General features: G+C 48.9%; 1 protein-coding gene across 2 annotated transcripts; it reads left to right on the top strand.

The window, feature by feature from the left end:
- Positions 1–203: 203 nt before the first annotated feature.
- Positions 204–18,089, top strand: LOC102460747 (carboxypeptidase A1-like). Of its 2 annotated transcripts, none has more exons than XM_075925265.1 (11): positions 204–339; positions 4,147–4,228; positions 7,029–7,163; positions 8,274–8,372; positions 11,305–11,406; positions 12,089–12,190; positions 12,853–12,963; positions 14,208–14,298; positions 15,222–15,421; positions 16,931–17,015; positions 17,811–18,089. In XM_075925265.1, the coding sequence occupies exons 3-11, from the start codon at positions 7,074–7,076 to the stop codon at positions 17,996–17,998; spliced, it is 1,068 nt and encodes a 355-aa protein (XP_075781380.1). In that variant the 5' UTR covers positions 204–339; positions 4,147–4,228; positions 7,029–7,073; the 3' UTR covers positions 17,999–18,089. The 2 variants fall into 2 exon arrangements, with proteins under 2 accessions (XP_075781380.1, XP_075781374.1); XM_075925259.1 differs by having other exon boundaries at positions 313–431.
- The last annotated feature ends 3,640 nt before the right edge of the window (positions 18,090–21,729 follow it).

The following is a 21,729-nucleotide window of genomic DNA, read 5'->3' as shown; positions in this document are numbered from 1 at the left end:
GAAAGGTTAACCCCATACCCTGAGATACTATCTCAAAAATATCCCTGCAACTGTGCCTGGTGATTATTGGTTGGAGAACATGCGATACTTGCATCATACAACGCTCGTGTTAGGACAGCGTGTCTCAGGAAGCCGTGTGTTGTCTCAGGTGTGCAAGTCACATGCTTTATTTTCCTCTCCAAATAAACAAGCCCATCAGTCCCCAGGAAATGGTTTTGATGAATTTGTTTGTAGTATTATCGCTGCTTCTGCACTCAGAATGGACATGAGTAACAGCCCTGGAAAGGAAGGGTCCTTGGTAAACCATGGTTGGAAAACCACACTATATAGGCAGTGAGGGTGAGTGACTATCTCTCATTGCTGATCATGAGGGGGCTTCTAGTATTTGGTGTTCTTTTGGCAGCTGCCTTCAGCCAAAAGCTGTTTGTGGGGTGAGTACCGAGGGTTTCGGGGGAGTGTACGGTGCAGAGACTTGCTCACAAGATAGGGAGTATTTACCCATGTGTCTGAAATGTTTGTTTAAGTGTTTAGTCCTGATGACTGCTTGGTGGTCTTTGTGGTCTCAATCCATTTCCAAGTGGGCACAGTCCTGTTGGTCTCATACAGAAAACCAAGGAAACAATTTTGAACCGGCCACAGGTGGAATAGGCACTAGATTAGATAACCCACTAGGTCTTTTCCATCTCTAATTTTTCTGGGCCAACTATGGCAGATCGCACTCAGGACTTGGGTTGGAGTGTTATCTGTGGAAGGGCTGAATAAAGACTTTTGGGAAACACCCGCTCACCGAAGGAGCAAAGATCTGTCCACGTGGCCTGTGAAGCCTGGTGGATCCTTCTAATGGTTTGTCTGACCACAGTACCTACGTTTGCTTCTTCGGCAAAAGAAACATTTCTGTATTCAAAGGCTCTTCTTATGTGTTTTCCAAATCAACCCAGCCTTCAGTGGAGTGGGCAATGTGCTTGTAAAAGGCCATGTCATTTAGAATTGATTAAGAGTTGAGAGCCTCTAAGAACAATTTTGAACTTGTATCTTCTTTTAGGATAACAGAAATTAGGAATGAAAAAGACCTGGGGAAAACACTCTGGCTACGTCTAGACTGGCATGATTTGCCGGAAATGCTTTTAACTGAAAAGTTTTCCGTTAAAAGCATTTCGGAACAGAGCATCTAGATTGGCACGGACGCTTTTCCGCAAAAGCACTTTTTGCGGAAAAGCATCCGTGGCCAATCTAGACGCGCTTTTCCTCAAAAAAGCCTCAATCGCCATTTTCGCGATCGGGGCTTTTTTGCGGAAAACAAATCTGAGCTGTCTACACTGGCCCTTTTGTGCAAAAGGACTTTTGCCCGAATGGGAGCAGCATAGCATTTCCGCAAGAACACTGACAATCTTACATGAGATCGTCAGTGCTTTTGCGGAAATTCAAGCGGCCAGTGTAGACAGCTGGCAAGTTTTTCCAGAAAAGTGGCTGATTTTCTGGAAAAACTGGCCAGTCTAGACACAGCCCCTTAGATAATATAGTCCATGATAGCGACATAATTATTCTCTTGCAATCTTCAGTGTTTGACAAAGTCCAGTTTTAAATAGCTGGAACAATGTGATTTCCACCACTTCCCACTGGAGATTATTAGAAAGACATGGTTTAATTTGTCGTGACATCTATACATCATGAGATCTCACTGGCTGTTTTGAATCAGTCTGCTTTTTTCTACGTGCTCCTTAAAGATAATCTGAAATCACTCCCAAATATTCTGTGCAAGCAGAGTTAAGATGGGTAGTTTGTGATTCAACCTGGTAACCTTGAGTCCAGGTAGAGGTCAACTTTCCTTCTGATAGATACTTACTAGCTTTCTGGGATGTTTTCCTAACAAAAGCAAGGATTTCATTGCCCACTAGAACTGTATCAGTCCTGGGCCATTAGGGTATGCTGTGATGACTTTTCTTACAAATTTACCCAAATTGTAACTTAATAGGTAGCAGGTTTAAAACAAACAATAGGAAGTATTTCTTCACGCAGCGCACAGTCAACCTGTGGAACTCCTTGCCAGAGGATGTTGTGAAGACCAGGACTTTAACAGGGTTCAAAAGAAGAGCTAGATACATTCATGGAGGTTAGGTCCATCAATGGCTATGAGCCAGGATGGGTAGGAATGGTGTCCCTAGCCTCTGTTTGCCAGAAGCTGGGAATAGGTGACGGGGAGGGATCACTTGATGATTCTGTTAATTCCTTCTGGGGGCACCTGGCATTGGCCACTGTTAGCAGACAGGACACTGGGCTGGATGGACCTTTGGTCTGACCCAGTGTGGCCGTTCTTATGCTCTTATTATAAGTTTGCCTTTAAAAATTGAATGTAAGTTCCTAACATATCATGATAGCCTGTGACTACAAACGCTGATGGGAAGAGGTACAAAAGAGAGACAGACTGAACTCATCCTAACCAACAGGACTCCTGATATAACTCAAGGATTGCGTGATGCTCTTGCTGGTAAACAAGAACAGTGTAGAATCAGGTCTCAGTGAACCAAAATTGTTGCGCTGGAAAGTAGGCCTCATTGGTGGACCCAATAATGAGGAGATCTGGTTCCCAACACAACAGTTTTGGGTTCACTGCTTCCTGGATTCCCTTTGTGGGGCCAAAGACTGCGAAGGCAAAATGGGCTCTTGGCGCAAGCTTCACCATCCTGGCTGCCATCTCTGGGACCCCGGCCCTTCGTCATCCTAACCCCGACTGGTGTCTTGGCCGGCTGGGGCCAGGGAGAGGGCCCGGATGATATTGTTACCTCTGCTGGTTGAATTCCAGCTCCCTCCGGGAGGAAACGCGGCTGGACTTTAAACCAGAGCAACGTCGCAACTCAAACCAGTGGGCTTTTCTGTCTAAAAGCGAGCCCCGGCTATAGGGAAGGGGGACATGGGATGCAGTTAAATGAAAGCCTTACGTCGTACGTCACGCTGCCAACACCTCCACTGCTCTTCCGGTTTTTCTGTATCTTTTCGACCAGATGCAAAGCAGGGGCGGTGCGGGGGGAGCATGAAGGGTCACATGCCCCCAAACACTGAGAGGGGGAGGGGCAATCCAGAGCCATGCCGTCCATTGGAGGGTCAGGGGTAACCCCCCATGGCCATTTGGGGGGCCCCCGTGGGACCCCGAGCAACCCAGGGGACTAGTAGGTGGCCTGGTGCTGGCATTAGGAGTCGAACTCCCCCTTACACACCGTGGGAATGGAGCAGCCCGGTCCCAGCTCACTCCCCTCCCCTGCCTCCCAGGTGCCTTGCTTGGGGGAGGGCACTTGGGGGATAGGGTGGAACTGCCCCCCTTTCTCACTGGCAGCGGGAAGCAGAGCCACATGGCTGGGAGCCAGGGGAGCAGGGTGGGCGGGGGCCAGCTTGCTCCGTTTCCTGCTGCCACCAGTGAATACAGAGGGGGCGTCCAACCCCTGCTGCCGGCCCCCGGCTCCCCGCTAGTCTCCTGGGCCATGTTGGTCAGGGAAGGTGGCTTGGAAGGAGAGGTAGAATGGGAACAAGGTGGGGCTGGAGCAGGGGTGGGATGTAGTGGGGAGGGGGCAGAGTAAGGGCAGGGGCATGGGGAAAGAGGTGATGGGGGCAGGGAGGGGCCAGGAAGAGGCGGGGCATGGGGCAAAGGAGGGGGCTGTCCCAGGCACTGCACCCTCCTAGGAACATCTCTCCCCCAGGCTAGGGGTGGTGTGGGGAGGAGTCCTGGGGGGCAGTCCCATAGCCTTTGTGTCCCTCCCTTGCAGCTGCCTATGGCGGATAGGTTCTTATCACGTGTTTGCCAGGTCACAAGCAGGCTACATACCAAATTCCAAGCCTCGTGTCACACGCTTAACGTTGGAGAGCAACAGGGTTGTCTTAACACCCATTTATTCCATCTAAATTAATACAACAGCCCATCGTGCCCCCAGCGCAGACCTCTAATCTGCTTGTCGCCTTTTCAAACTGCCGTACGTCCCTTACCTCTTCACCGTCTGGCTAAGCCTCCAGCCCCCCGCACATTGAACACCGCTGTACGCTTCGGCACACGGCGACGATCCAATACCTGTGCGGTGACCTCACCTCTGAACTGTTGCTGGCTCATTGTCATCATTCTCACATGCCTTCTGCCTGTCCTTGTTGCTTTGTCTTCACCAGAGATCAAGTTCTCCGCATCAGGGCCACCACCGAAGGGCAGATCGCATTACTCAGGGAACTAGGGGACTTGGAAGACCTGCAGGTAAGAACTAGGGTAGACATCCCCTGTAGCAGGGAACGACAGACATAGCACCTTGGGCTGTCAGGTGTGAAAGGGTGTGTCTACACTTGCAGCCTAATTCGAACTAGGGCTGCAAATGTAGACATTCAGAATTGCAAATCAAGCCCGGGATTTAAATATTAGGCTGCAAGTGTAAACATACCCAAAGAGAGTAAGAACTCACAGTGCTTGAATAAGAGTCCTGCACTTGGGACGGAAGAATCCCAAGCATTGTTACAGGCTGGGGACCGACTGGCTAAGTAGTAGTTCTGCAGAAAAGGACCTGGGGGTTACAGTGGATGAGAAGCTGGGTATGAGTCAACAGTGTGCCCATGTAGCCAAGAAGGCTAATGGCATATTAGGTTGCATTAAGAGGAGCATTGCCAGCAGATCCAGAGATGTCATTATTCCCCTTTATTCGGCTTTGGTGAGGCCACATCTGGAGTATTGTGTCCAGTTCTGGGCTCCCCACTACAAAAAGGACGTGGAGGCGTTGGAGAGGGTCCAGCGGGGGGGCAACCAAAATGATTAAGGGGCTGGAGCATATGACCTATTAGGAGAGGCTGAGGGTGTTGGGTCTGTTTAGTCTGCAGAAGCGAAGAGTGAGGGGGGATTTGATAGCAGCCTTCAACTTCCTGAAGGGAGGTTCCAAAGAGGATGGAGAGAGGCTGTTCGCAGTAGTGACAGATGGCAGAACAAGGAGCAATGGACTCAAGTTGTGGTGGGGGAGGTCCAGGCTGGATAATAGGAAAAACTATTTCACTAGGAAGGTGGTGAAGTACTGGAATGGGTTACCTAGGGAAGTAGTGGAGTCTCCATCCCTAGAGGTGTTTAAGTCTCGGCTTGACAAAGCCCTGGCTGCGTTGATTTAGTTTGGATTGGTCCTGCCTAGAGCAGAGGGCTGGACTTGATGGCCTTCTAAGGTCTCTTCCAGCTCTATGGTTCTATGGTTCTATGATAAGAGAGATCCTAGAAAAGCCAGAACCATGCAAGAAGTTGGTGATTCCTGCCTCTATCACTATCCTGATATGGTGCCCAAGCATGGAATTAAGGGAAACATAATTTAGTAAGTGATGTTTACTGATATAAAGTGCAGTTCCTGGCCACCTGTGATTACTAACAGCCGGTTGGCACGTTTCTCAAGGGCTTGGGGACTAATACCAGAGTTTTATCAAAGTTAAAATGTGGACTATTCAATTCTGCAGTCTCAAATTCCCCTCTGAATTGAGATATTATTTATTCTTCTGCACTTTACAACCTCGACTGTTGGGCAGTGTTAAGAGCTGGACTAACGCTGCCAAAATTATTTTGCTTCTTCTTCGCTGACACTTTTCCAAGCTGACCTCCCGAGACTATTCTAGTAGACAAGTTTATTGGCGAGAGCAGCAATTTGTAAGCAAATATTGCGAGTATTCTTTCAAAGAAGATGTTAAATGTGTAACTGTGAACATTGCACTGGAAACCTGATTTAAAGAGTTAAATTAACATCAGAACAGCAAGACTGGGTCAGACCAAAGGTCCATCTAGCCCAATGTCCTATCTTCTGACAGTGGCCAATGCCAGAAGCCCCAGAGGGAATGAACAGAACAGGGAATCATCCAGTGATCCCTCCTCTGTCACCCATTCCCAGCATCTAACAAATTAATCCAGTCAAGGAACAGAAACACACTGACTGGCCTGTATATCCCTTCAAAACAACTCAGGTCATAAAGAGTGAATATTCAAAGTAACATTCCCAGCACAAGATTCAGAAGTGATTCATCGGCTGAGATATCTGCAATATATTGGAAAGAGTTTGTCTGTCTGTCTATCTGTGTCCCTGTTTGTTCAATAGCTCCTCCTATACAGTAACAGCTAGGACCACCACATTTGGTACGCAGCTTCCTCTGATCATAACTTAAAGCGAGGCCAAGGTTTGGTGGTCCCAGGACAATGGGATGTGCCTGGAATGTGATTGTTTCTCATAAAATGGAAAGGAAGGGGTCTGCTAGCAGAGATAGTTATACTTTATAATGACCACAGGGGGCAGCAAAGGGCCAGAAACAGGGATTGGGTCAGTTATAACTCCATTGGGACAGCATGGGACAGAGGTGGAGAAAGGGACAATTATCTACTACATATTTGAGAAAGTTTGTTTGTGTGTCTGTTTGTCCCCCAACTGGGGGGCATGCACCCCTCCCCCAAGGGAATGTGGGCATTCGAAATAGTCAATGCAATAGGGATTTAAATATCCCGCGCTTCATTAGCATGAGCTCGCCGGCGCGTTACTCCGATCAACAGCTGTTTCGAAAGTGAAAGTGTGCGCCGGGACGCATTAGTTCAAACCAAACCCCCTGGTTCGAACTAACATTATTCCTCAAAAAATGAGGAATAATAGTGAACGAGGAACAAATCTGTAAACATCTCAATCTGCTCATGAGCAATTGGCAATTAGCAAAAAAGAACTAAAATAAATGAATACTTTCTTTGCAGTGAATAATTCACCCTGCTCTGGGAGAGTTGCTATGTTCTGTTAAAAGAGCTGCTATGTTCCACTTCAGAGGTGGCTGAATTTCACTGGGCACTGAAGTCGTGTGTTTGTATGTGTGTATGTAGAGACACCCACCATTTTGGGATCTTTAAGAATAAAAGACACTATATAAATACAACATATTATTATAATATTATTAACTAACATCACTGGCTGGGTTAACTTGGCTCGTTCTGCAGTGTCTGGAGAGCGCTAGGTAGAGGAGTACAGAGCCTTGGATGAAGCTAATCTTGCGTTTCTTTTCTAAATCAGATTGACTATTGGCTTAGCCCGGCCAAGCCTGGTCTCCCCGTGGATATGAGAGTCCCCTTCCATAGCCTCCAAGCAGTCAAAGTCTTCCTGGAGTCCAACGCCATTCCGTACACAATCATGGTAGATGACGTTCAGGTAAGGACTTCTGCAGCATGTATGGCCGTGTGCAAGAAAGTACCACAGTCGCCCTGGAGGTGGTCTGAGTTAGGCATGAGTTAGGTCAGCAAATCATAGAATTCTAGGACTGGAAGAGACCTCAGGAGTCATCAAGTCCAGCCCCCTGCCTAAAGCAGGACCAACCCCAACTCCATCATCCCAGCCAGGGCTTTGTCAAGGCAGGACTTAAAAAGCTCTAGGGATGGAGATTCCACCCCCTCCCTAGATGACCCATCCCAGTGCTTCCCCACCCTAGTAGTGAAATAGTTTTCCCCTAATGTCCAACCTAGACCTCCCCCACTGCAAAATCAGAAAAACTATGAGTTGGAAAAACAGAATCATGTCCCACTAAACTCAACTGACTTGGACAGTTTCAGCAAAGTGGACAAGGGTGAATGAGATGGAACTACCATCTCATCCTTTAAGTTAGCTTCAGGGAGGGATAGCTCAGTGGTTTGAGCATTGGCTTGCTAAACCCAGGGTTGTGAGTTCAATCCTTGTGGAGGCCATTTAGGGATTTGGGGCAAAAATTTGTCAGGGATGATACTTGGTCTTGCTGTGAAGGCAGGGGACTGGACTTCATGACCTTCTTGTTCTAGGAGATAGGCAATCTCCATTAATTCATTTAATTCATAGCTCCTCCAGACCAAGGGATTAGAGGACAGCCCCAGAACACTGGGAGAGAAGCTGCTGCCCTTGCTGCGTTGTTATGTGGAGGCCTTCATCCTCTAGCACCATCCGCGAGCATTACATTCTCTAACACTTGTTTATAGAGCCGAGCGCGGATCCGAAGGGCTCAGCTGAACACTGAGTTTTAAAGGGCACGTTTAAAGCTGTTCTTTGGATATAAGCATATTAGTTTAGTACATGCAATAGCGCCCACTAGTGGCTGACTTCATGGACTATAACAACCTACTACTCAACTGTTAAGAACATGACCCCTGCGCTCAACAGCTAGGGGTTTGTACCTCTAACACGGAAGGACTCAGGATCAGTTCCTTTGGGTGTCTGAATATATATGGCCAACATACCTTCCACGTGGAAAAAACTAACACTCTTCTCTGTACATGGTTGTGTTTCCTTAAAAAGGAATTACTGGAGGACGAAAAAGAGGCCATGATGGCATCCAGGAAGTTTGAGAGAAGCAGCAACAGCTTTAATTTCGCCTCCTACCACACCATCGAGGAGGTACTTTCCTTAGCAGCCTGTTCTCTTCGTTTCTTTGAGGAGTGTGGTCAGAGGGTCGGGCCATATCATGGCTGGCTCCGTGTCTAGAAATGCGGCATTCTGGTGTAGGGTTTCATGGAGACTTTTGTTGGGAGATCCTCCCAGAAAGAGTTACACCGAAGAGATTCTCTTCTTCGAGGTCCCTTCTCCCCAGCTTGGAAGCCAAACTCCCCATCATTCCTGTCTCCCTGTGTGTTAAGCAACTCATTGTCCAGGCAGTTACCTACTCCTCTGGGAGACCCATTTTGCTTCATTTGTGGATCCAAAGTTCAGGTGTAATCAGAGCACCAGCTTCATGGTGGATGAGGAAACCTTGTGTGATCTCAGGTGTTCTCAGCATTCTTCCTACGGGCCTCCCGGAATCGTTCAGACTGGTTGCTGTGTGGGAGGACACAGGGGGAATTAACACAGTGGCATAGGGGAGGCGTTCTGGCTAGGGATGTTAAATATCGGTTAAGTGAATAGTCAAGTAACCTCATTAATTCTTATCAATTAGTCGACTATTTTATAGTGCCTGGGGGTGGGGCTGGCAGCAGCATGGGATGCCAGGCGGGAGCTAGTCAGTGAGGAGAACCAGTTTAAAAACGAACTCCTCTTGCGGACCAGCTACCTGTCACCCTGTGCTGCTGCCTCTGATAAAGAGGCAGCACTGTGGGGTGGCAGCAGCCCCTGTCTGGGGTTGGGACCAAGATCCAGGACCCAACACGAACCGAAACTGAGCCGGGCTGCCTGTCCACTTGGTTCCTAATACACTTTAAATGCAGAGCTGCAACGGGAGTAAGTCTTGGACCTGGCGTGAGCCAGAACTGAGCCAGGCTGGTGGCCAGCCTGCTAAAAAATGTACTGGTTGGGGGGGGGGGGCAGGAATGCACGTCATCAATAGCATTAACCTATACGCTTTTGCTTATCGGTTAATTGGCTACACTATTACATCCCTAGTTTTGGCACCCAAGTGTAAGAGGCAAAGCAAATCCGCTCTAGTGGCTCTTCCAACTCTTGATGTGTAAAATCCCAGGGTCTCAATAGCTGTAGGTACCTGCTGCTCACCTACTAGGGACTAAGTAGCCATGTCTTACTGGGAACAAAGAATGAAAATGGTGATACACCAGGGTGCAAGTCAACCAAGTGGGGACTGTGTCGCCCCTGACCTGTAGCCTTACAATGCCTTGCTGAAGTAACTCCCTGCTAGGGTGCTCACAAACAGCCTTCCAGCCTGCAAGTCACACCCGGAGTGTCTGTGAGTAACTGCAGCTTGCCCGGCACACTTTGTCTCTTGCCAGCCTGGGATATGCTACAGGGTGACCCCAGCACACCCCCAGTCCCCAGATTTTCACCCAGAAATGTATGTCCTGTGTTTCCCAGTGTTCTCCTGGACCATACAAATATTTTAAGCCCATTATTCCTTTAACAGAGCAGTATACCCAGCTTATGGTCTTAGAGGGTATGTCTACACTAGCCCCCTAGTTCGAACTAGGGAGGCTAATGTAGTCATTCAAAGTTGCAAATGAAGCCCGGGATTTAAATAAGATGCTTTATTTGCATCTTCCCGTCCGGGCGCCATTTTTAAATCCCCTTAGTCTGAACTAACTGCCCGCGGCTACACGCGGCACTAAAACGTTAACTCGAACTAAGTCCTTAGTTCGAGTTAACTGTTACACCTCATTCCACGAGGTGTAAGATGGTGCCCGGATGGGAAGATGCAAATAAAGCCCGGGATATTTAAATCCCAGGCTTCATTTGCAACTTCGAATGCCTACATTAGCCTCCCTAGTTCGAACTAAGGGGCTAGTGTAGACATACCCAAACAGAGTTATCTAGACACTTCATCGTAAACACCCTGGATTAGATAAAACAGTAAAACATGTTTCTTAACTATAAAGAGATTGATTTTAAATGAGTACAGGCAATGAGGCATAACCGTCAGAAATGTTTGCCAGAAAACCTAACTAGTCCCTAAGGGCATATCTACACAGCAGAGCTGAAGTTGAATTAAGCTATGCAACTTCAGCTCTGTCAATTGTGTAGCTGAAGTCGAAATAGCTTAATTCAGCTTTTGGTGCTGTTTAAACAGCAGGAAGTTGAAGGAAGATTGCTCTTCCTTTGACTTCCCTTACTCCTCGTGAAATGAGGGTTGCCAGGAGTCGGAGTAAGAAGTCCTCCCGCTCGACATTATTTAAAAAAAAAAGGCTTGCAGCGTAGACGCGCACTGTTATTTCAGAATAATATCAGTTATTCCATAATAACACTGCTGTGTAGATGTACCCTAACTTAACAAACTATATTAGATTCAAGCAAAATTTCTCACCGCATGCTTCCAGCAAAGTTACTGGCCGGCCTCTTCATTTCGGGGCCTCAACCCTAAAGGCTGTTTCCTTTTGTCTTCTCAAGGGCAGAGACTGCGATGGGCAAGGAGGCAGGAGGGCATGTGTCTTGGGGTGTTTGTTCCTTCTTTTTATAGTTTCAATCCCCCACTTGAAAAACATTTCCAGCTGGGAACTAGGAGACAAAGACTCTTTGTGGAAGGATGTTCCTGCTCTTTCTTCCCATTTGTTCGAGCTTCCTTGGTTTTTCCTTCTTACTCTGTTTGCTGTTTAAATGCAAATTAAGGCAAACAAACACTCCTTTGCTCAAGACAGGTCTGTTTGACCAGTTTGGCGCTGTGTGAATTTTGAACATCATGCAGGTACCATATCTTATAACTTCACACAGTGTTGCCACACATGTTTTATCAGGACAATACTGATCAGCAAGTTATGAGTTTTCAATGATATCTTACAAGGCATGCCTTGTACAAAGATGCTTACAAAGGTATGTAAGTTGTACTGGGGTATATTCCGTCACAGAACCGACAAGGCCAATATAATGTGCATGTCCTGACAACTCTTCCTTTTAGATCTACAGCTGGATGGACAATCTTGTGGCTGAAAATCCAGACCTGGTTAGCAAAATTCAGATTGGGCAGAGCTATGAAAAGCGACCTCTTTATGTGCTAAAGGTAGGTAGTGCACAGAATGTTAATACTTCAAGGCGACAGCAAAGCGCCTCAGATGTGTAGTCCCATGGGAGTCAACAGAACCTACACGTGCTGAAAGTTAAGCACGTGTTTAAGTGATTTGCTGAACTGGGACCTATAGCTCCAGAAACATTTATTCATATTGTACAGTGATTGTTACATTCATCCTTCCTCCTCACTCACATATATCACTCACACAGTTTAAGAATTTCTAGCAAAGGCAGAGTGTTAACTTTATATAAATTCCAGAGCAGTCTGTCCACAGGATACATTTTTAATAAGGTAAAGGAGCACCGTGATGGATGGTTTATAACGAGGATCAACGGAGACACTTAGCTGGCTGCTGAAACACTTTTTCTTAAAACCCAAGTGGTCAATGTCAGATATGATTTAAGATCCTGAATCGATAAAAAAAGTCTCTGGGTTACAACAATTACAGCTGGCCTGTATCAAGAGATTAATTCAGTCGAGCACAGATGAAACTACACAAGCAATCCAAAGAGGCAGGGATCGTCTGATAATAAAGCCTCGCTAGCCAGGTAACGAATTATAGGCATGATGCAATCTAAGCAAGCTCCTGACACTTATGCATACATACTTGGACTCACCAATGCCTACACTGCAGCTAATGTAGGATTGTTCTTTATGTTGACTTCCCCTGCAGTTCAGCACAGGCGGAGTTAACCGTCCTGCAATCTGGATTGATACGGGCATTCACTCTCGAGAGTGGATCACCCAGGCGACTGGCGTGTGGACTGCCAACCAGGTAATCCTAGAAACCTAGACATATCGGGCTTGAGGGGACCTTAGGAGTTAATCTAGAACAGCTCCTTGGCACTGTGGCAGGATTAGGAATAATCCCGTGGGATTATGTATCCTAGTGATGCTACACGGATCTAATTCCCAGTGGGTGGAGAGATAGCAGAGACTGAGACTGGAGCAGTTTCATTGCAATTACACAACTGTATGGAACCAATCTCTAGGGGTGGAAGAACATAAATGATCTGCAATCAAGTGTCATTCACTCTCCATATCCCATTTGCTCTCTTCTCTGAGATTACAATGCCCCCGAATTGAGTCCAAAAGGTTGTGTGGGTCTCAAGCATGACTTGTGTTTAGACAAATCCCCTCTTCCTCAAAGGCAACCGGTCTCGCTCTGAAGACCTCAAGAGATGGAAGATCCATCACATCCCATGGGTATTTGGCCCAGTTTTTGGTTCACATCCCTGTGGGTGATTTTTCATTTGAATTTGTCCAGCTTCCAGCCCTTGGCTCTTGGTTCTGCCCTTCTCCTCCTGTGAGGCCTAACCTAGTACAATCGCTCTGTTCTGTAATGTGAGCCTTCATCCGCCAGCGTCGGTTTGTTTTTATGACCCTGTCCTAGAAGAAATGGGAACTTGGGGTAATTCAGACCTTCTCTTCACGCAGATAGCCAGTGAATATGGCCGGGATGCCTCTCTGACCGCCATCCTGGACACAGTCGACATCTTCTTTGAGATAGTCACCAATCCCGACGGGTTTGCTTATACTCACAGTGCAGTAAGTGCCTCTGGAGGAAGGAGGAAAGGGAGGGAGGGAAGAGGAGTTCTCACATCCTGGCTGGATGACCCAACTCTGGCCCTTTTTATGGGTATGATGGGCATCCCCGATACTGTATTGAGTCAACGACCCATCTGCAAGCCTTGGATCTCCCAATCCCTCTCCGCTAGGAGATGGCAGATCAAAAATATCTGAGGATGCCCTGGAAAAGTCCCTGGATGCAGCTTTTATGATTATGATCTAATTTGGCTACAACTACTCACGAGAGAGATCTTGGAGTCAGTGTGGAGAGTTCTCTGAAAACATCCACTTGGTGTGCAGCAGCAGTCAAGAAAGGAAACCAAATGTTAGGAATCATTACAAAAGGGATAGAGAATAAGACAGAGAAGATCTTATTGCCTCTATATAAAACCATGGTACGCCCACATCTTGAATACTGCATACAGATGTGGTTGACTCATCTAAAAAAATATATATTGGCATCGGAAAAGGTTCAGAAAAGGGCAACAAAAATGATCGGGGTTTCATATGAAGAGAGAGTTAAAAGACTTGGACGTTTCAGCTTAGAAAAGAGGAGATTAAGGGGGGATATGATAGAAGTCTATAAAATCATGACTGATGTGGAAAAAGTGAGTAGGGACAAGTTATTTACTTATTCCCACAATACAAGAACTAGGAGTCACCAAATGAAATGAATAGGCAGCAGGTTTAAAACCAACAAAAGGAAGTTTTTCTTCACTCAGAGCAGTCAACCTGTGGAACTCCTTGCCAGAGGATGTGGTGAAGACTAGGACTTTGACAGGGTTCAAAAAAGAGCTAGATAAATTCATGGAGGTTAGGTCCATCAATGGTTATTAGTCAGGATGGGTAGGAATGGTGTCCCTAGCCTCTGTTTCTCTGGAGGTGGGTGACAGGAGAGGGATCACGTGAGGATTACCTGTTGTGTTCCCTCCCTCTGGGGCATCTGGTATTGGCCACTGACGGTAGACAGGATACTGGGCTAGATGGACCTTTGGTCGGACACAGTATGACCGTTCTTATGTTCTTAAGCACGCCAGCTAGTGCCTCCAAATGCGGCGATTACTTTAGAGTCCAAACCATCTTCTGTGGATTTCACTGGCGAACTTTTCACCTGTCTGTCAATGCTGTGCAATAACTTAGCAAAGACGAAGATGACTCAAGACCCAACCGTTAGCAGCGCTCCATTAATCAAACCACAATCAAACACTTGTGTTTGCTCTTAGAACCGCATGTGGCGGAAGACCAGGTCTATCTATGCTGGATCCTCCTGCCCTGGCGTGGACCCCAACAGGAACTGGGATGCAGGCTTTGGAGGTACAGGCTGGCTCCGGGCCTGTCGAATAGTTACTCATTCCTAGTGTCTGTCTATTTACTGTGAGCATGTGCTTTGGGATTATCATGAGCGCTTGTACAGCTCCTTAGATTAAAGACATGACATATGTATTTACCATTCTCTCTTACGGCGGGATAGTACGTCGGTTCTGTTAAGGAAACGGAATCAGCTTCCTGGCTGACAGGAAGTCATAATATCGATTCTCTAATGAATTAGTTCTTAAAGCCACATCCCTGTGTGGTACCTAGAACACTGGCTTAGTACTGCAATTGCAAACAAATCTACTCCCATTGTGAAAAAGGCGATATTGCTTTATTTTGCAGGACTCACCCAACCTTATTAATTCCCGTTTACATAGATAGCTTCCCCAATTATTACCCCTAATGTCATTACCTCACAATGCTAACCTTCCCCCCTCACCCCTCCTCTATTCTTAAATCTGATTTGTCAATTTTATATGTGTTCACTTTTTTTTTATTGTATCCCTTTGGTATATATGGTCGTGCCAATTTTCTTCCACTATTTGATCTGAGGAAGTGGGTCTGGCCCACGAAAGCTCATCACCTAATAAACCATCGTGTTAGTCTTTAAAGTGCTGCACAGTCCTGTCTTTCGTTTCATGAAGGGACTTTGGTAGAGTTACATGGAGGTGAATAATCCCTGCCCGATTTCTTTAAATTGCTGAAACATTTTCTAGTGAAGGGAAAGAGATTCTGGAGGGTTTGCAAATGTAAATTAGAAACCTGGAACATGTCGCATTTATTAGTGAGGAAATAATTGTTTTTTTTATTTTGGGCTTTTTTCCCCCTTAAAAAAAAAAAGAATGTTGTACTCACCCAGACAAATACACGTTTTGCACGGATCTGCTGTATTTTCATTGGCCACCACACACATTTCTTCACAGGCCCGGGTTCCAGTAGCAATCCATGTTCCAGTACGTACCACGGACCCTACCCTCACTCTGAGAGCGAAGTGAAATCCATCGTGGACTTCGTCCTGAGCCACGGCAATGTGAAAGCCTTGCTCTCCATCCACAGCTACTCCCAGATGCTACTGTTCCCTTATGGCTACAAGCCAGAGCCTGCGCCTGACCATCAGGAACTGGTGAGAGGGCTAAAATCGTGAGAGGGCTAAAACAGCTGGGCGCTAGGGGCTGGTGGCTCGGGGGCAGGGTTGGCAGCTGCCCTGGGCCTTGGTGATTTAAAACGAATTTGAACTCTGGGCAGCCACCTTCGCTGCAGCAGTGGCTGTAGCGCTGGCCCTTTAAATCGCCGCCGGAGCATTGCATGGCACAGTCCAGGAGGCACTGAGGGCTGGGTAGGAGCGGCTAGCCCTCCCAACTCCGCCCCTTCTAACAGAGGCCCCACCCCTTCTGGGGGCCTGGAGCCAAGCCCCTCCCACCTCCTTGCCCAGGGCCTGGTGATGTCTGTTGCTAGCCCTGCTCAGGGGATTAGATGGATGCAAGGTGCTGCGCTCAGCAGGGAGATGTAAGTTCCAGCCTGGGTTGCCCTGTCTGTGCTTCCTTTGATTGGGCCAGCAGCAGGCCCAAGCCCAGCCCTGCCCTAGCTCCTAGGCCTGTGTTGCCATGGCCACACTGCACTTGTACCTCTTTCCAAGCTGGGAACGGCCCCTCCCAGCTGCAGTACAGATGTACCAGAGAACCGAGCTTCCACGCTGGGCCAGGAGGGTGAGTGAAGCTCATGGCCATCTGGAAGCTAAGTCTGAAATCGGTGGGTGCTCTGTCTCTTCCTAATGGACAGGAGTCCCCGTCTTTGCACTAGCACATGGAAGCCCCCTCCAGCTCAGCCCTCGGGCCCAGAGGCACAAAGGTTTTAAGGCTCCTAATTTAATTGAAATTAAGCACCGGGGTTGACAATAGACTTGGCCGAAACTTGGGCCCCCACAAGGGGCGGGGCATTGGATGAAAGGGGCAGGGCATTGGGTGGAAGGGGCGGGGCATTGGATGGAAGGGGCAGGGCATTGGGTGGAAGGGGCGGGGCATTGGATGAAAGGGGCGGGGCTACTGGCAGCCAGAAGCCAGTACCACTCGAACTGCACCACGCAGGGCCCCAATGGCGATTTAAAGGGCCCAGAGCTCCAACTCTTGCTCAATTGCCAGGCCCTAGGGCAACTGTCCCTTTTCTCCTTCCCCCTGTCGTTGGCCCTGTTAAGAGCCTAGATACCTTTGTAGGTCCAGGCCTAAGCCACTTGGACAGGACAGCGTGGGAGAAGCTACCCATGGTGCATGTCTTCTAAGGACAGCTGGAGACTAGATTTCCTCTGGGTGGCAACCAGTGACTCCTTGGGCTCTTTCTGTGAGCACTGCCCAGGGTTCTCTGCTTGGGGTCCCCTGTTGGATCCCCCATTTTGACCCCATCCCTGTTTGTTCACTTTTCATCCCCACATTCAGTTACAATCTGGGTTCTGCGGCCCATCCCTCATCTGGGGGGGGCGGAGCCTTTCACTGAGCTCCGCCCACCATTCCGGGATTGAAATAGCCTGTCCCCAATCACGAAATGTCAGGCACGTGCGTGCTGCTACTGCACGCAGGAAAGAGGGGCTGAAAACTCAAGCGCCTCCCGGCCTTTCACCTCTTACTCTCTTTGTTTGCAGAACGAGCTAGCTAGCGAGGCAGTGGCGGCCTTAGCGGCGTTACACGGGACGCAGTACACCTATGGGAGCACGATCGACACCATTTGTAAGTGGCTTGTCACTGAGGCAGGGCTGAGCAGAGGGAGACCTATGCTCTTCCTCACGTTCCCTCACCGAATCACGATGGCTGCACGGTACCAGCAGTATTATTTCAGACCGAACCCGTGTGCCATGCCCACCCACAGTCTTAACTGTGGCTGTACCAGTGAACTCGGAGGCCACAGAACCGCCAGGGTTTAGAATTCATGCTGGGACCAGGCAGGCATGTAGCTAGGGGCTGACAGACTTTCTGGGCCCCTAGGCATGATGGGGGTGGTGCTGGCTCTGTACTCCCAGAAGGGGCGGAGCCTCAGGCATAAGGAACAGGACTGGGAAAATCCAGCCCTCAGTGATGCCCAGCGAGTGCCATCCTCCCCCCCCAAGCAGCCCTCAGAGCAGCCTGGAGCAAGCCGCACCGCACTCCAGCGGCGATTTAAAGGGCCCAGGTCTCTGGCCCTTTTGTATCGCCATGACCTGGGGCCCCTTGTGTGCCACCCGTTGGCAAGCCTGCATGTGGCATTTTGTGCACACTGGGGTTCCGTGTTTGTAGATTGCCCAAATTCAGGGGGGGCCGACAGCAAAGCCCGCAACTCACAAGTATAGTGGCTACGTGTGCAAGGCCGGTGATGTCTGTTGTGAGCAGATGAACACAACGCATCGCACAGCGCCTGTGGGCTCAGAGCACTCCTAGCAAGGATCTCCGGCAACCCCTTTACATCTTGTGTAAGCAGGACCGGACATGTCCCACACTGTTCACAGACTCGTGTCTCCAGCACTGTGTCTCGGCTTCTCTCTTTTCCAGACCGCGCGGATGGCACCATGATCGACTGGAGCTATGACAACGGGGTCAAGTACTCCTACACTTTCGAGCTGCGGGACACCGGGCACTATGGCTTCCTCCTTCCAGCCAGCCAGATCATCCCGACAGCGGAAGAAACGTGGCTGGCGCTAATGAAGATCATGGAGCACGTTCGGGATAATCTCTATTAATCCAACACAGCATCAGCAACAGCGGCAGAGGCCTGGTGGTTAAGCCAATGCCTAGGGGCCAGCATCACGCTTAATAAAGGATTCAGCCTTGCATTAGATGTGGACTCACTTTTTTTTCTATTGGGACACGCTTATTGCAGAGGAAAAATGTCCCTTCCCCAGGTTTGTCTGTGAGTCACCAGCCCAGAATGCAGTCAGCTGTGGGACCAGGCCAGGATGTAGGGAGACCTCATGCGGTGACAGGAAGAAGCACAGGCTGTTATTAAATTGGAGAATTAGAGCGCCAGAGGGAAATCTAGGGTCTGTCTGGGTGCGTCTACACTGCACCCGTAGCTCGAAATAAGATATGAAATTTGAGCTATGCAAATTGCGTATCTTATTTTGATCTTATTTCAAAATAGCTTCATTTGTAATTTGTCGCTGCCCAGATTTCGAAATTAGTCGCTATATAAAACATCCCTTGGAATGAGGTTTACAGGGATGTTGGAATAACGAGCCTGAAATAACGAGCTTGCTGGTAAGACACAGGATAGCTATTTCGGGATACTCTGGTATCCCGAAATAGCGTTGCAGTGTTGATGTAGCCTCTGTGTCCTTTATATATAAATGGCTCATCTTTTTCACAAGGGCACTACAAACATGCTGGAGAAAAATGATCCCCCACTGAAGCAAACGCCTAACCACACTACTCAGAATCTACTATATATTTTAGAGTGTTTGTCTGTCTGTTAAGAACTCCTACAGGATAAGAGCTAGGACCACCACATTTGGCCTCATCGTAACTTAAAGCAAGGTCAGGGTTTGGTTGTGCCAGGACAATGGGATGTGCCTGGAATGGGATTGTTTTCCATCAAACGGAAAGGGAGGGGTGGGAGAGCAGGAGCAGTTATACTCACACATGACCACAAGGGGGCAGCAAGCAGGCCAGCAAGCAGCCACTGGCTGGCAGCACCCAGCATGGGGAGCAGCTGCCGGCCGCCATATGCCTCCCCCTAACTCTGGACCAGCCTAGGAGCAATGTCAGGCAGCCTGTGCAGCCTTGCCCATCCTGGCCAGCCCTGGGGAGAAGCCAGTGGGCAGGGTGCGTGCCCTCCTCCATCCTGGGCGGCCACCCCCACTCACTCCCCTGAGACCCCCTCCCCTAAGCTCCCCTTCCTCCTAACCCCTGCCGGAGCCTCTCCTCACCCCAACCCAAACTCCTGCACCCTCCCCCACATCCCCAGCTCCCTGCCCTGAGCTTCCCATATCCCCAGGCCCATGCCCTGACTCCTGCACCCCCACACTGCCACCCCCCTTCCCTGAAGGACTCGGGTAAATCTTCTAGTATAAAATAATACTCATATGACCATAATGGGAACGGGCCATGTGCTGCTTTCCTGTACAGTGGGGTAAATCTGGAATAATGCCATGGAGCAACCCTGCACTATCATGCCACAAAGTAGCCTCTTTTCTCCTCCTAAATTTTTCAGGTGGAACCCTTTCAGACTGAGTCTTCCTGAGGACTCGCCTGCATGCGTCACCCTCGTGTTGGGGGACCTTGCCAGACTCCACTTAAACCTAGCTCCTAGCTCCTCCAGTCTCCGCCATACTTTGCTGTTTCTCTCTAGGTTGATTTTCAGGCTTTCCCTGCTGGGTAGCCTCAAACTCAGAAAAAAGGGTGGGGGCCTACATAGCCTGTTCTGCCTGAGCTCTGTTAAGCACTCAGGGGAGATCGGGGTTCCCCTAGTGTGGGCCTCTCACAGGGGAGGAGAACCACCCCGAAATACAGGATGCTGGCCATGCACGTCCCTCTTGAGTTTGTACCCCTTAGGTAGGGCTGGACACAGAAGATTTCATGGTATTCCCCTCATCGCAGGGTGATCACTGAACAAGCACCAGGAAATCTTTGGCCAGGAGGAGACTAAGAGGATAGGAAAGAGGTCTATAAAATCATGACTGGTGTGGAAAAAGTGAATAAGCAAAAGTTATTTACTTATCCCCGAAATATAAGCACTTGGGGTCACCAAATGAAATGAATAGGCAGCAGGTTTAAAACAAAGGGAAGTTTTTTTTCACTCAGCGCACAGCCAACCTGTGGAACTCCTTGCCAGAGGATGTGGGTGTGACGGCACGTCAGGGTTTCCCCGAATCCTGCACCCCCGTAATGGCCTGAACAGACTCCACTAGCCAGTAGAATAGAGGGAGTTTATTGCTTCTTCAGGATATAGCACAGCATAGATGTAATCCAGTTACAGGGCAGGCCTAGGATGCCTCAGCCCCCCTAGAGATGGGGGAGACTAGGCCCCTAAATTCCAGCCCCTTCCTTAGGCTGCCTCCTCCATGATACCAGACAGAAACTAAAAAACTGTCCCTTCCAGCCCTGCCCTCCAGCCAGGGCTGACCTCACGTCCTTCCTTTGTTCCTCTCCCTGGGAGGTAACTGGTCGAACAGGTACCTCCCTGTCCCATCAGCTACTCTGCTGGGCCGTGGGACAGACAGTAACCAGTAACCAAGCCCAGCAACCAGCAAGGTACCCACACTACGCCACAGTGGGGAAGGCTAGGATTTCATGGAGGTTAGGTCCATCAATGGCTATTAGCCAGGGTGAGTAGAAATGGTGTCCCTAGCCTCTGTTTCTCTAGAAATGGGTGACAGGGGAGGGATCACATGAGGATTCCCTGTTGTGTTCCCTCCCTCTGGGGCATCTGGCATTGGCCACTGTCGGCAGACAGGACACTGAACTAGATGGACTGTAGGTCTGACCCAATATGGCCGTTCTTATGTTCTTATGTTTTAGGTCCACACTCGACACGGAAGGTCAGGTTAAGGTACACAACTCCAACTGCGTAGAACACGTAGAACACGCAGCTGGAATCAGCTTACCTTAAGCCGAGCTTGGCAACGTCCCCACACCAGGAGGCTGATGGGAGCAAACGTTCCCGTCGATGTCCCTTATTCCTGGCAAGAGCAGGAATACCAGCCACCAGCAGGGGTGCCCTCTGAGTTCGATTTAGTGAGTCTTCACTAGACTCGCTAAACTGAACTCTGGAAGATCGATCACAGCAGAGGTGGGGGTCTGGGAAGGAGGGAGGGTGCAAGAGCAGGCCACGGGGTGGGTGGGTGGGCGGGTTCAGGGTAGGGATGTAAAGGACTAGTAGACAGGATAGTCAACTAGTTGCTTCCTCCCTCTTGCTGCCTTAGAGAAGTCCAAGTCTTTTTAATCTCTCTTCAAATGGGACCCATTCGAAACCCCTAGTAAGTCAGCTACTGGAGCTAAAGGAGTGCTCCTTCAGCAGGCAGCAGTAGTGAGTCTCCGAGCCTCCCTGTGAAGCCAGCAAGTAGAGAGTAAAACAACAGGCAGGCAAAGCCGGAACAGTACAGGGGATGCCGTCCCTTCCCCAGCGGGATTGTATTGGCTCCCTCTTTACTCCTAGGCTACGTCTACACTGGCATGATTTTCCGGAAATGCTTTTAACGGAAAAGTTTTCCGTTAAAAGCGTTTTCCGAAAAGAGCGTCTAGATTGGCAGGACGCTTTTCCGCAAAAGCACTTTTAGCGGAAAAGCGTCGGTGGCCAATCTAGACGCGCTTTTCCGTAAAAAAGCCCCGATCGCCATTTTCGCAATCAGGGCCTTTTTGCGGAAAACAAATCTCTGCTGTCTACACTGGCCCTTTTGCCCAAAAGTTTTTCGGAAAAAGACTTTTGCCCGAACGGGAGCAGCATCGTATTTCTGGAAAAACACTGACAATCTTA

This window comes from Pelodiscus sinensis, chromosome 1 (assembly GCF_049634645.1).
Source record: "Pelodiscus sinensis isolate JC-2024 chromosome 1, ASM4963464v1, whole genome shotgun sequence".
NCBI lineage: Eukaryota > Metazoa > Chordata > Testudines > Trionychidae > Pelodiscus > Pelodiscus sinensis.
This window is presented reverse-complemented; position numbering and strand designations above follow the sequence as displayed.

Coding starts and splice junctions, on each gene's coding strand:
- LOC102460747 (XM_075925259.1), top strand. CDS start 367: ATGAGGGGGCTTCTAGTATTTGGTGTTCTTTTGGCAGCTGCCTTCAGC. Junction 4,229..7,028: donor GGGACTTGGAAGACCTGCAG/GTAAGAACTAGG, acceptor TTTCTAAATCAG/ATTGACTATTGGCTTAGCCC. Junction 8,373..11,304: donor CCTACCACACCATCGAGGAG/GTACTTTCCTTA, acceptor TCTTCCTTTTAG/ATCTACAGCTGGATGGACAA.